A 15,779-nucleotide genomic window follows, 5' to 3' on the forward strand; every position below is an offset into this window, starting at 1 on the left:
AGTCAAAACCTCCTCATATTAATAAAAGCCTGGCTGAGCCATTTCTCACCTTCTCCTCCCTTTGCCCTGCTAGGTCCTTCTGTTTCTCAGTATTCACCTGAGGATTTTAATGAGAAACAGCAGACATCAAATGAATCATTAAAGAGGGGACAGCGGTGTCAGCGGCTGAGCCAGGGGAAAAGTGCTCCAGGGCGGGTTTCACTGTTCCCACCTTGCTGGGCTCCTTGGTGCTTAGGGATCAGCACCAGACTTCCCGTCGTGGTCTACGAGAGTAGAGTCTGTTGTCAGACAGCCCTGGGTTGGAATCACGGCTGTGCCTCCGGCCAGCCAGGTCAGCCCTGGCAGTATCTTCCTTCTTCCTCAGTTTTCATTTTGTCATCTATAAAATGAGGATAATGTAAACTCTGTTGAGGGTTAAATGAGGGCTAAATTTACACAGATGTAAAATACAGAGATTCAGTGAACTTAGAGGATTTCTAGAAGCAAATTAAGCATAAAAAATTAATAATTTCCCTAGCTGCTCCATGTTGGTCTGGAATAGAACTTATTAATTCCCTTATAAATCTCCACTACCTAGAATAGTGCCTGGTTATGTGGGAAGAGCTCAAAAAAAGTGGTTTGCATGAAATAATGAATTAATTACAGAGAGTAATGAGGAAAAAAATGAGATTTACTTTTATACTATGTGAAAATCACTGACAACCTTGTAAATTAGACGGTTCTCAGAGGCTGTGCAAATGGGCTCCCTTGCCTCCCACCTAGAACCTGGCCCCTCTGCTGAAATTGTCATAGAAAAAAAGGTCTTGGGTTTGGTTGTTTGCAGGATAGAGGTTAGACTCCTGACTCTGGCAATAACCAACTTTGCAAAATAGATTGCGCAGCTTCCTACCTCTCACACTCGATGTCTCACAAGCAGCATGGATGTAAAAATGCCGAGCAGAGGGGGCACTGGCAGAATACTGCGAATGTGCTCTGAGCGGTGCCTGACACAGAGGGATTCGGTGATCACTGGCTCGCTCCCTCCAGCATCTCCCCGCCCCATTCTGAAGCCCAGCATTTCATGCCCTCAGATACTTGTGACCATCAAGGAACGGAGTCTTTTGTAGGAAAAACAGAATCCCATCTTCCTTCAGTTCCCTGGTTTCCTTCCATTGTGACCCACAAATGTTTGCCTTAGAGCTCACCAGATGTCTACTGGTGGCTTCTGCTCTGTGCCTACCAGGCTCGTTAGAGGGGGGAAGATGCAGTTTTCATGCCAGTAGGGAACAACATTCTGTACAATATTTATAGCCATAAATTAATTAAAATGTAGTATTAGCAGCCATTTTATTACATGCAAAGCAACAATAAAATGATGTATTTATTGCTCTGCTACAGATGGAAGCCTGCACTCTGTCCTTTCATGAAAAGCAATTCATCATTAATTATCCTTTATTATACTCTTTGGGAAGATTTTTATTTAATTATTTGATATACTGAACACTCCAATTGCATGGGTCTTAGAATGTTTTTGCAATAATGCTCATATTATTTTAACTACTAAGCATAGCAGGATGCACGATGAATATAGAAAGTTTATTTTTAAGCCATGGGAATTAAACAAAAAAGGAAGGGAGGGAAGGCGGGAGGGAGCGAGATTATTTTTGCATCTCAACCCCAGGGAAATGAAAGGATGTTAAATAATTTGGGGGCTGTCCTCAGTTTTTAATCTTAAGACAAAACTTTACAAACGAGGATATAATTTGAAAAGCAGAGGGACTGTTGCTAATGACTGTATTTCACTTTGAAGGAACATCAGTCATCCAGGTGACAGCTTCAGACGCAGATGACCCCACCTATGGAAACAGTGCCAAGCTGGTGTACAGTATCCTGGAAGGACAGCCCTACTTTTCAGTAGAAGCACAGACAGGTACCGTGGAATGTCATTGTGATTTATGACACACTGAATAAGGAGTCCGGGGCTGCTCACTAAAACCTATGAGTCAGTTTTCTCAAATATAAAAGGGCCACCTGACAAGATCATTGTGAGGATTAGACGCTGTGCGTGTGCCTGGCCTGGAGTCGGCATCCAGCGAACCATACTGATGATTGCTTCTGTCTGTACTGCACTGTCGCAGTAATGAATGTCATCTTAGAATGCAGCTTTTCTCTTAAAACCGTATCTTAGAATTCAACTTTTAAGAATTTATGTTAAAATACTTAAATTTTATCTTAAAATTCAACTTTGGATCCAAATTAAGAGACCAAAGGACTTGAGGGCTGGTATGAAAACTGGCAGCTCTCAAAGCTTGCTCTAAAGACCGCAGTGCAGGGTTGGGGGGTGTGGGGGTGGGAACTGATGCTCAGGCACGTCCGGGATTCAGCACATCCCCGTCTCCTCCACCGTGCTGAGAGATTCTCAGAAGGCATTAGTGTCCAGAAAGGAGGTTCTGCAAATTCCTTACTGAAAACAAATAGCAAACCAAAAGAATGAACGAATAGAACCACCAAAACCCACACCAAAATGTTCCACTCCATTTATATCGAATTTGATTCTAGGATCCTTTTATGAATCAACACTAAAATTCTGTGAGACTGCTGGTCTGCGATATTATGCCCGAAAGTCCTTTTTTCCACAACATGCCCCATGTGTTTGAAAGAGGTTTACAAATCATCCACATTTGTTGGTAGAGTTAAAATTTATCAAATATGCATGTATATTTTATATGTTTACACATGGTCTGCCAATCACATATTTGGCCCACTTACTGAATATGATTTCAACCTAACTGTGTAATCATTTATTTGTAGCCACTTTTCTTCGGATCACAATTTCTGGGGCTGTTTGCTATGATTTCATCAAAGGCATTTACCAATTAATTTTGCCAGTTAATTTTCATATTAACCAAGGATAAATGTAGGATTTCATCTAGATTTTTGAGATGTTAAAACAGCTGGAGGGACTCCAGTTGCAACCTTTGTTGTCTCAGGGATTCACAAATAGGAACCACCAATTTGAACCTAACAAATTATTTTACAGGGAAGAAAAAAGAGGCTCAGTGAGTTCAAGGATGTTGCTGAGAAACATATAACCACTGGAGTCAGAGAAGGATAAGAGCTTAAAGCTTCCACGATGTTCTCTTATATTTCTAGTATAAATGTTATCAGGTCTACAAACAGAAAAAGCTTGCACGTGTTCCCCAAAGATTTAAGTGAGCGTGGTTTCCATACCTACAGTGTGCTAATATCCAGAGATCATGTAGAATTCAATTCTCCATGTATTATTGTTGTCAGTGAAAGGTGATAGTGGACAGTAAGTGTTTGTATAGCATTGTGTATGTTTTTAACCTATTTGGTTAAAAAAAAAATTAATGCTAACATTTTAATGTATCACCTTCTACTTTTAACTTAAAATGGACCACAAAAATGTTTCTAAAAATTGCATGCAGGCATAGATTGTCAAATGATTCTGCTGGCAGTCCAGAAGCATGGGTTTATGATACGGATGTTCATGCACTGGATTCTCAAATATATGAGTCTTTAGGTCTTTCCGTGTTAGACCTGAGAATGATGAGGTTATTACTTGCATTTACAATGCAACATATAAAACATAAAATTTTAATGCTACATTACTAATTGTGACAAATTGCTAGAAAATACATCTATACGATGCTCCGGGCATGGCTGCTTTTGAGGATAATTATGCTGTTGGTGTGGCGCTTCTGTGAGGGCAGGTGCTGTTTTATTCATCTTCGCTTTCCTTGTGCCTAGATCTTTTTTGTTTTAACGTTGTCAATGAATATCTGTGATGTTCCCTGCTCACCTGTCCAGGTATCATCAGAACAGCCCTTCCTAACATGGACAGGGAAGCCAAGGAGGAGTACCACGTGGTGATCCAGGCCAAGGACATGGGTGGACACATGGGTGGACTCTCAGGGACAACCAAAGTGACGATCACACTGACTGATGTCAATGACAACCCACCAAAGTTCCCGCAGAGTAAGTAGGTGGGCGTGGCTTTCACTTCCCAGTGATGCCACGGCCAGCTCTCTTCTCTGACCCGTCCCTGCTTTCCTCGGCTTTCAAGAAGAAATCTAGAAAAATGGAGGCTCTTTATATAATTCTCTCAAAAAACAAGACAACAGCAACAACAACAAAAAAACCTAAGTAGAAGAGAGGTAGTGGGAGAAAGCAGAGGCATAAAATGGTCCACAGCCCTGGACGCAGCAAACCCGTTTGGCTAGGTACTCGTGATGCGATGCAGTGATGGATCAACCTGCCTCTGTCTCAGTGTTCTCCATTCTAACCTGGACAGGTAATAGTGCCTGAATCCTTTCTCTATTGCTACCTAACAAACCGCCCCGGACCTTTGTGGTGTAAAACAATAATAATCATTTATTTTCTCATGAGTCTGCAATTTGGGCAAAACTTGAAGGGGACAGCTTGACTGGGGCTGGAGGATCCACTTCCAAGATTGCTCACTCACATGGCTGGTGAGTTGGTGTTGGCTTTTGGTTCCCCTCCAGCCCGGCCTCTCTAAGGAATGGCTTAGGTTCCGAAAGTGAGGGAGAGCCCCAGGAGCACTAAGCAGAAACTGCATTGCCTGTTGTGACCCAGCTTCATAAGTCAGATAGCGTCATTTCCATTGCAGTCATGAGGCTGCCCAAATTCAAGTGGAGTTCTTGTAGACCCCACCTTTCAAGGGAAGGACTGCTAAAGCCGTGTTGAAAGAAAAGCATGTGGGCTGGGAGATATTGGCTGGGCCATTTTTTGGAAAATGCAGTCTTCCACAGGGCCCAATAGGATGTTGTTAGAACTAAAAGAGCTGGTCTAAAATCTTACAGTGATATCTGGCATAAGTTGTCAACAAATGCTAGTCATTGTTATTATCTAGGGGATTCTGTTCCTTCTACGGAATTGATAGGACTGCAGTAGGAAATAAAAGAAAAATGATTTTGAAAGGTTGTTATTAATCATAATTACAGCAACTATCTTTTTTTAATGAATAGTTACTACTATTGCCAATCTCTACAAGAGCCTCCATTTTTACAGATAAAACTGGGTTCCATGAAAGGTGCACCAAGTTGCCCAAAGGATGTGGCAAAGCTAGATTCTGAACGCAAATCTGGTCTTGTGTGTATAGGTGTAGACAGAGGTACAGTGTGACCATAGTGACGCTGGATCACGGGGACATCACCGTAACAGCGTCTTCTTCATTAGATGCGGAGAAGAGCTGCAGAGCCTGCGAGTTTACTGCCAGAGAGGTGGCACTTTTTACAAATGAAGGAACAGGGAAAGCAAAAAACCAACCCCAGGAAGGCACCATGGTCACTCAAAGGAATCCAGAGACAGTAATCTACTCAAGGGAGACACTGAGGTAGAGGATTACAGGGCAATAGCCAGTTCTCATAAAGTCCCAGAACTGCTTTGCCTGGTCAGGCGCAAAGGTCCGCATCCCCAGTGAGCTTAAGCGTCATCCTCGAGTGCTCTGCAAATCCTCATGCCTCATTATCCACACTCTGCAATCGTCTGCGTGGAAAAGCCCACGCACGACTCTTAGCAGGCAGCCATCAGTGCCCTTACTCACATACGACCATCAAGTTAAATCACTATTGTGCGGAGACCAGTGTCACAGCCGTGAACTTGAATGAGGTTTGGAGAAAGTCAACTCAGAGCAGGTTTTTCTAAACCCTCGTGTAAATTGGTAATTATCTGCAGAGACTCCCACCTCCCATGTGTCCCTTATCTTAGGGGGCTTGGTGTGATTAAGTTGAATATGGACCCAAACTGAAATATACAGATCAATGTAGACAGTGTAACGGAACTGATAAAATCCACGTAAGGGGGAACTGAAGCTTAAAGAGGTGAAGTACCTTCCCCAAGACCCCTGGGCTTGGAAGTGGTCGGGGCCAGGTTTCCAACCCTAGCTTCTCGTTTCACAGAGAATATGTTAAAATTGTGATAATGCAAAATCAGAGCATCTTAAATTTCACTTTCCTACTGAAAACCTTCCCACGAAATTTAAAGAAAACCTGAAGTCTTTTCTATCTCCTCCGATGCCTTTTGTGCACAGTTGGGCACTGACCTCCCACTGTGCCCTTACCTTTACCACAAGGCGCCGGTCACACACTTGGTGTCTTGCAGTTCTGTATGTAGTCAGGATGCTCTTGCTTTAGGGTTTTGGCCATCTGCTGGCCACTTCGTCTCGAATTTTTATCCCCAGATAGTCACAGGGTTTGTCTTGCTCAGTCCCGTCAGGGGAGTTCAGATGCCTCCTTCTGAGGGGTGTCTTCTCTGACCAGCTTATTCAAAATCAACCTCTCACTCTCCCTCTCCTTCTCACCTACATGTATTTAATGCAAGTGTTCACCTTCGCATACCCTCACGTGAGCAAACACTCACACAATCACACACTCACACACACAGTCACATATTCACTCTTTTCATCACTCACTGGCCCTCACCGTACTTTATTTTTCTCCTTCTTAGCAACGATACTCGAGTATGTATACATGTGGGTTTTTTTTTTTTTCTCTTTAGAATGAGGGAAGAATCTTGACCTTTTCATTTACTACTGAGTTTCCAAAGGCCAGGGCAGTGCCTGGCACATATTAGGTTCCCAATAAGCATTAAATAACTCTACATGGAGAGGCCACACTATGAGAACTCTTTCATATAAGGCAGCGGTTGATTGAATGGTGAAGGAGATGAAGTAAGAAGAGAGTCATAGAGCTGGAAGGGTCATCACCTTGAAGAATAAAATTTGCATTCGATTTTAACATCAATATGGAGTTCTGGAAGGCTTTTAAGCAGAGGAGGGGTTCTTTTTTCTGGGCTGGCAATGCCATATGGGAGCCTTAGAATTAACTTATGGACCATCCCCAAGATGTGAAAAGTTTTGGTTTTTGGATGTATAAAGACATACATGGCCCTCCATCAGTTCCTGATGGGAAATGTAACTGCATTGTTTTCCTTTCTCACGTGTGGCAGGTGACCCCACCCTACCACTCTAAACCCAGATACTGTTTCATCGTCCTTTGTAGAAAACATTTGTTTGACAAGAGCTAGCCATGTGGGATCTTCTTCCCATCCACTCACTTCTTTCATGTTTTCTGTCACTAGAAAGTTCAATGTCAAACCCTTTGAGAAATTTATTGGGATTCAATGAAATCCAAAGTCCTACAGCTGCCAAATAAAAAGGAAAATAAAAATAGATATCTTCTTCTCCTAGGCGTGTACCAGATGTCTGTGTCGGAAGCAGCTGTCCCCGGGGAGGAAGTAGGAAGAGTGAAGGCTAAAGACCCAGACATTGGAGAAAATGGCTTAGTCACGTACAATATTGTTGATGGAGATGGGATGGAATTGTTTGAAATCACGACGGACTATGAAACACAGGAGGGCGTGGTGAAACTGAAAAAGGTGAGTTAGGGTGAGGAATCTGATATGTCAGTGGTGTGACCTGCTTTCCCCAAGGCAACCCTGCAGGAGACAGGGACTTGAAGGCTAAGAGATGAGACTATAGGCGATTGTAGGCTGGCCTTGCTTTGCAGTTGAGCTCTGAGCGTTGGGGAGATAACAGAACTGTGTTCCAGAGGGAGCTGGCAGAAGGGGCTGATGATGCCTGCCTGCAATTGCTAGTTTTTATATGACTGGGGGATACAGTCAATAACAATGTATTATCATTGTACGGTCACAGACGACAACTAGGCTTATAATGGTGACCCATTTTGAAACGTATAGAAATATCAAGTCACTATGTTGTACACTGGGAACTAACAGTATCCTAGGTCAGTTATTCTTCAAAAACAAACTACTCATGGAAAAAGATTTGTGGTCACCGGAGATGGGAGATGGGGGAAAGGGGAAGTTGAGGAAGGCAGTCAAAAGAGACAAACTTCCAGTTACAATTAAGTACCAGTGATGTAATGTACACCAGGATGAATATAATTAACACTGCAGTATGTTATATATGAAAGTTGTTAAGAGAGTAAATCAGAGTTCTCATCACAAGAAAAACATTTTTTTTTCTTTCTATCTATGAGATGATAGATGTTCGCTAAACTTACTGTGGGAATCACTTCATGATGTATGTAAGTCAAATCACTGTTCTGTATACCTGAAACTTAGAAAAAGTGCTGGCGATACCTGCCTAAGACTGTAGTTAGTTATTGTATGATTCGGCATGGTTTCCCCCATGGAAAGAAAGACAGAAAAATCTAGATTTTGGAGAAGCAGCCCCAAGCATGCATGAAGTTCCCCATTTAGCTCTGCTAAGCTGAATCTGTTAATACAGGCTCTTCAGAACTTTTCCTATCTCAAATGTCCAAGGTCCGTTACATCGCTGGGCCTTCCGTGAAACCTGAACCAACCCTCTGTGTGATTGTCTCTCAGAATTTAGCCTGAGAAACAATAATAATGTACCTTCCCTCATAGTTGGCTAAATTGTTGCTAAAAATGTGTCCCCGGGATTAATTCACAACAAGGAGGAGTTTGTTCGTTCTTGTTTTGCTTTAAAAAAAAAAAATAACATTTGCTGAATGTTAAATATTGGCCAAAGCCTGAACCTCTTACAAACATTCATTTATTTTACATGATAAAAATCATATAAAGTAAGTAGTGTTATCCCAATGGGCAATGATACCTCAATTTAATTTTATGGAGATTGGGGCTCAGACAGATTAAATAACTTGCCCTACTGTAATCACACAGCTAGGAATCTGAAGACGTGAATTTCAAACCTAGGGTATTCTGGAACACCTTCCCACTCAAGATGTTTTGGAAATAGCTGGACCAGAAAGGGTTTATAAAAGAAAGCCAGATATGATTTACTTTCAAGTAAAGACACAAGTTACAGTATATTCTAAAATGGTTCCCCCCACCCAATTTACCACTTGAGAAATCAGCACCTCTCTACCATCAAAGTGTATGGAGTATTAAATCTGAATTGGATGATAGGATTACCTTGGTTTTAATCAAGCATTCATCTCAACTTGGTTTTGTAGCATGAATATTAAGCTCCTTGGTGTGATGGAAAAGATTGGACTGGAACACTGATAAAAAATTAATTTGAAGAATCAATAAAGAAGCCAGTAGCTGGAGAGGAGGCAAGGGTCGGGCGGGGGAGATTCCTGGGAGGAGTCTTTCAGTAAGGAGGGCAGGCAGAGACATGTTCTGGGAAGCTGACTTTTCACAACATACGGAAGCATTGTTGGGTTTGGGAGAAGTATTAGGGCACCCAGAACAAAGAGAAAGTAGGGGGTGACTCTGTCATAAAAGAAGAGGACAAGAAGTTGAAGTGGATACTTGGAAAAGTCAACACTAGCAATGATGGATCCTGTAGCCACAGAAGCTTACCTGCCAGCCACAGAGGCTGGGGGGATTCCCTCCCTCTGGTTTCTCCTCTGGAAAAGTGGCTGTGCAAATTGTGTGTAGCAGAGAGCTGTCTACCTGCTTTGTTAATTAATATTGCAATCCCTCCTGCCTGACACTGACATATGAGTGATTCCTGACTCCCATCCTTTGTGGTTCAAGTGATTGGGTAGTTGGTTATGCTAAGGTTGTCACCTGTTTTCAGTGTATGCAGGGCATAAACACACACTGTGTCTCTAAAATCCTGAAACATTTAAATCACCCCATGGAACTAACACATCGCAAATGAGCTCTCTGCATATGATTAATTTGCACATTTCCCCCCAATTCAGGGTATTTATTACAGGGAAAGGAATAATCTTCTATAAAGCGCTGATGTTCTGGTTTAAAACAGAGTAGGATGTTCTTTCATTTGTAAAAGAACATTTGCTTAAGCTTGTAGCACAAAGTTCCCACTGTCCAGCCGAGGAAAAAAAAAAAACAGGGGTGAATTTAGTAAAATGATGGATCCTTATAGGAATCATTATATATAAATCAATAATATAAAAAGTTATGGAGAGAACATGGAAATATTTTTTGACTTTAAAAAGTATTCTTTAATATACTTTTTTCACTTGTTTCTTAATTCATTCACCCTTTTTTCTACAAAGAATTATTGAGTTCTTACTATTTGTCAGGCAGGCCATTTGTGAGAGGCTGGACATCTAAAGTTGAAGGGACAGAGTCCTGGTCACAAGGGGATCACAATTAACAGGACAGTTAAGTGAAAAGACAATTAAAATAGAGTGGGTTTTTCCAGCTGTGACACGGATTAACATTTCAGGACAGAGAATTCTTTCCTGTAGGCGGCTGTTCTGTGCACGGCACGGTGTGTAGGAATATTGCCGGCCTCTCCTCACTAGATGTCAGTAAGCACGCACCCAACCCTCACCAACTGTGATAAAAAATCTCTAGGACTGGGGTTGCTGGGTTATACGGTAAGTCTATTTTCAGGTTTTTGAGGAATCTCCCCACTGTTTTCCATAATGGCTTCACCAATATCCAGGAAGAACTCTTAATTCAAAACAATACATGCATCCCAGTGTTCACTGCACCTCTATATACAACAGCCAAGACATGGAAGCAACCTAAATGTCCAATGACATCAGACTAGATAAAGGAGTTGTGGTATATTTATACAATGGAATACTACTCAGTGATAAAAAATAAAATAATACCATTTGCAGCAACATGGATAGACCTACAGATCCTCATTCTAAGTGAAATGAGAAAGAAAAATACCTTGTGATATCACTCATATGTGGAATCTTAAAAAAAAAAAAAAGAGAGAGAGAGAGAGAGACCACTACTGAACTCACCTACAAAACAGAAACAGACTCATAGACATAGTAAACAATCTTACGGTTATCCAGGGAAAGGGGGTTGGAAAGGATAAATTTGGGAGTTTGAGATTTGCATATGTTAACCACTATATATAAAAATAGATTAAAAAACAAATTTCTTCTGTATAGCACAGGGAACTATATTCAATATCTTATAATAACCTTTAATAAAAAAGAATATGAAAATGAATATATGTATATATATATGCATGACTGGGACATTGTGCTGTACACCAGAAATTGACACATTGTAGCTGACTGTACTTCAATTGAAAAAAAAAAAAAAAAGCTCTAGGCGTTGCCTAATATCCCTGGGGTGAGGCAGAGCAAAATCACTGCCCCACCGAGAAGCAACTGTAATAAAGTGTGATAAAATGTAGGAAAGTGGGTCATGAATGACTACTTACAGGGGGAAGTTCCAGAGCTGAGTCTTCATAGATGAGTAGGAATTTATACAGGTGGACAGAGAATATAAAGAAATAATCAGACATTAAAGTGGAGAAAGAAGGAGAGGCGGGCCAGAGAAGAAGAGTTCGTGAAGGACTGGTCTTGATGGAAACAGGACACATTTAAGGAACTTGAATAAGTTCAGTCTTGAGGGTTTTGAGATGGATACAGTGGGACCAGTTGAAAAACTCTTGTTGGAATTCAAGGGAGAAATTACAAAGACCTGAAGAACGCAGAAGAGGTAAAGGTGAAGAATTCAAGAGTAACTTAAGAGGTAGGGTCATTCCTTTATTGACTAGCTGAGGAAGCAATGAATATTTCTTGAGTACTGACTCCATGTCAGACACAGCCAGTATCAGGGTTATAACAGTGCCTAAGAGAAAGAGAAGCTGCCTTCAGGATATTGAGATGATCTCTGTGTGGTTAACTGAAGAAGAACCAGTGCAGAATAAAGATGAGACTTGTAGGTGACTTGCGGAGGAAAATCCAATCTGTTCCCTGCAACACCCTTGACCGAGTGGGTCTCCCCATCATCACTGAGAATTCCCCACACAGTTTCTGAGCTGTTTACTTTCAACCATAATAAACTCCGTGTAAAGCAATGTGAGAGCAGCATTAGAAGGCATTTTAAATATTCTCTATTTGAATAAAACCACTTTTATGTCCGGTTATTTCTTTATACCCTCTGTCCACATGTATATAGATGTGCATATAAAACATTTAACACAGTTGCAGTCATAGGGTGATCTGATTTGTTAACTTAACGGCACATCATAAACATTTTACATGCTGTTATGTAATATATATAATCATTTTTAATGACTACATAACATCCCATCCTATTGATGGACCATTATTTCCTTAATAAAATCTCACAGTTGGATTTGGTGTTTTGTGAGTATGTTTCCCACAATTAGATATTACCCCTCTATGATATCTAACCAACATCATGCATTTTTGAATATTGTTTGTTTTGATTTTCTGTTGAATTAATCCTTCAGGGAGGATTTTTAGAGGTGGGATTAGTAAACTCGAGGGTATTGAGATTTTTATGCCTTACGTAGTAATGTTGCCTCATTTAATTTTATTTCAACTACTCATAATGTGGATATAAGTGTTCACTTGGGAAACTACCTTAGATCTCTTTTGAAAGGAGGCAGGGAATAAATTTTAGGTAAATGCTTAAATGTTGTCCATCTGCCTCCCATTCAGTCATAATGATAGTACATGTGATCACTTGGTATACTCATTCCTAGGCACGGGGGAGGCCAAGATCAACAAGACTCAGTAGAGTCCTGTGGGATGCCCCTCACCAGCAGGAATTCGGGATGAGAGATTGCAGAGGAGCTGCTAAGGGACCACACAAATCTGCCAGGGGGAGATGGGGAGGACTTCACAAGGCAACGAGTCTTGGGCTGGCCACCAGAAGACAGTGAAATCTCACCAGTCTAGGAAAGGACATTCTGGACAAACATTTGCAAAGATTTGGGGACCTTCACTTGAGATCTAAAAAGGAGACCTCAGACTGCAGCCTTACCATCAACAGGGCTTTCCAGTGGAAACAATGTTCTGGGTCCTTAGGCAAATACATAAACCAAATTCAAAATGTTCTATTCCTACAGCACATGAAAAAATGCTCAATATCACTATCAGAGAAATACAAACGAAAACTACAGTGAAGTATCACCTCACACCAGTCAGAATGGCCATCATTCAAAAGTCCACAAATGATAAATGCTGGAGAAGGTGTGGAGAAAAGGGAACCTTCCTACACTGTTGATGGGAATGTAGTTTGTTGCAGCCATTATGAAAAACAGTATGGAGATTCCTCAAAAAACTAAAAATAGACTTACCATCTGATCCAGCAATCCCACTTCTAGGCATATATCCGGGGGGAGCTCTAATTCGAAAAGATACATGCACCCCAATGTTCACTGCAGCACTATATACAATAGCCAAGACATGGAAGCAACCTAAATGTCCATCAACAGATGGCTGGATAAAGAAACTGTGATATATTTATACAATGGAATACTACTCAGCCATAGAAAAGAATAAAATGCCATTTGCAGCAACATGGCTGGACCTAGAGATCATCATTCTAAGTTAAGTAAGCCAGAAAGAGAAAGAAAAATACCATATGATATCACTCATGTGGAATCTAAAAGAAAAGAGGACACTATTGAACTCATCTATAAAATAGAAGCAGACTCACAGACATAGTAAATAATCTTATGGTTACCAGGGAAGGAGGGTAGGAAGGGATAAATTTGGGAGTTTGAGATTTGCAGAGGTTAACCACTCTATATAAAAATAGATAAAAAAACAAATTTCTGTGTAACACAGAGAACTATATTCAATATCTTGTAATAACCTTTAATGAAAAAGAATATGACAATGAATATATGTATGTATATGCATGACTAGGACACTGTGCTGTACACCAGAAGTTGACACATTGTAACTGACTGTGTACTTCAGTTAACAAAAAAAAATGTACTTTTCTGGAAGCATCAACAGGCTATCTGAGATTAGAAATTTTCTCCTTACCTGGTCTCAGAACTACTATATTCATGTTTCTTATTTTGTTTGATAATTGCAGGGATTTTTGAGAAACTGCAGCAATCTCATGCCTTCAGCCTGTAAATAACATTCCTTTCTGCTGCTCAGTAACCCAGGGAAGGACAAAGATGCTGCTCAGCCCCAGAATGATGGAGCAGCTGAGGGCAGGTTTTGCTTGAGGAAAAGGGCATGTTCTCTGACTTGGGGGAGATAGGGGTGGGAAGATGATGGGAAAAGTGTCAAGGATGTGAACGCGTTTGCCTTTCTGAAACTGGAGTTCTGTAGAATTAGGTTAGGACTACACGCTCTGATTTTGTGCCCATTCAAAACAAGTGTTTACCAGGCAGAGGGAATCAACATGGCAGGCAGATGCTAGACCTAAAAGACTAGGCTCTTTCCAAACATTTGGGAGTTTGGCATCACCCGGAATGCTAATTAAAAAGTTCTGCCTCTCAGGCACGAGAGCTTATTTCTCCTCTGCAGTTTTACTTTTCACTCTTTGCTGATTGATCCACTGAACCTCCTCTCATTCAGAATTAGGGAGTGTTTACCATCAATTTCTTAATAATTATAGCCATTCAAATGCTACTTCTTAATATTCTTTTCATGTCTGTGTAAAATCTATACTGTTTATAACTGGTTTTCTTTAGATGAAGTTTTTTGACATATATACATTTCTTTTAACAAGGAAGTATTCGCATTGTCCTGTGTCACATAAGTAGGAGGTAACCTAAAAATGAATGCAGTCCAAACAAAACAATGCTATTACATTCTGGCTAGAGAGTTGTAGCATAGTCTCTCAAAAGGGAAATTTGGAAGCAGAAGAAGTATGTTAAAAATTAGCAGTACACAGAGATGCCCTTGATGTGTTTGGGAATGGAAGAACTGGAAAAGGAATAATAATGTCAATTAAGGTAATGACATTCAACAAACTCACCCACCAGAATTACCCATAAACCACAGTAAGTCAGCTTATGGGCCATTTTTGGTAAGAGTCCCAAACTTTGAGAAATGCTTCCTGGTCAGAGACTTACAAAATAAGACTGGCAATATGATTAAGCCAGAAGTATGTATGCAGGGGAGGGGAGCAGGTAGCTAATAAGACATCCCTTTGCTCTTTGGCTGACAGTCATTTGAGTATTTTTATTACCAAAGTTCCTAGGACTTTACAGAATGTGCTATGACGTTTACCTTTGTAGTGTTTTACCCTTAATTCCTTTCCTTAAATGATTTTTAGTGTCTGATTTGGGCATCCTTACTGTGCTCTGTAGAATGAGACATTTTAGATGATGTGGTCCTTCTGTGGCTGTTGTGCTGCTAGAATTACCCATTAAGCACATTCCAGGTTTCAGCAATTGATTTGTCTGATTTTCTGACCAAATGGCTCAGGTAATTGGATATTGAATAGACACTGATTTTCTCTCTTTGAGGAACTATTCACACTGCCCTATAAAACAATCAGGTCTTTCTTTCCCATTATTCTTTCAAGGAATTGGTTGTCAATCTTCTCTTCTTTCTTGCCAGCCTGTAGATTTTGAAACCAAAAGAGCATATAGCTTGAAGGTCGAGGCAGCCAACGTGCACATCGACCCAAAGTTCATCAGCAACGGGCCTTTCAAGGACACTGTGACAGTCAAGATCTCAGTAGAAGATGCCGACGAGCCCCCCATGTTCTTGGCCCCAAGTTATATCCACGAAGTCCAAGAAAATGCAGCCGCTGGCACTGTGGTGGGGAGAGTGCACGCCAAAGACCCTGATGCTGCCAACAGCCCAATAAGGTACAGAGAGGTTTATTTTAAAACCCTGGATGAGGAATTTTAGAGGCAGGAGGTTTCAGGAAAGCCCTACAGGAACCATATTCTTTGATCTCAGAAAGGGTCCAAGATGACCAGGTTCAATGCACTGTAAACAGAGACTACAGTGGAGACTTAGAAGACATGAGTTCTGCTCCATCTCAATACCAACTTTGAGGATAAGCTTGTCCAAGCTCCATAATTTTTCTCTGGGCAGACTTCCTGGTGTGTACTCAGTGATGTAACC

At 41.0% G+C, this 15,779-nt stretch overlaps 1 protein-coding gene across 4 annotated transcripts in view; it reads left to right on the forward strand.

The window, feature by feature from the left end:
• Positions 1–15,779, forward strand: part of CDH11 (cadherin 11) — a 141,018-nt gene that overhangs the window by 101,383 nt on the left and 23,856 nt on the right. For all 4 annotated transcript variants that reach the window (XM_031458330.2, XM_064489104.1, XM_010985693.3 and 1 more), the window contains exons 5-8: positions 1,790–1,909; positions 3,811–3,978; positions 7,211–7,398; positions 15,264–15,517. In XM_031458330.2, coding sequence (XP_031314190.1) covers positions 1,790–1,909; positions 3,811–3,978; positions 7,211–7,398; positions 15,264–15,517 — 730 coding nt within the window. The remainder of the gene's footprint in view (positions 1–1,789; positions 1,910–3,810; positions 3,979–7,210; positions 7,399–15,263; positions 15,518–15,779) is intronic.

This window comes from Camelus dromedarius, chromosome 9 (assembly GCF_036321535.1).
Source record: "Camelus dromedarius isolate mCamDro1 chromosome 9, mCamDro1.pat, whole genome shotgun sequence".
NCBI lineage: Eukaryota > Metazoa > Chordata > Mammalia > Artiodactyla > Camelidae > Camelus > Camelus dromedarius.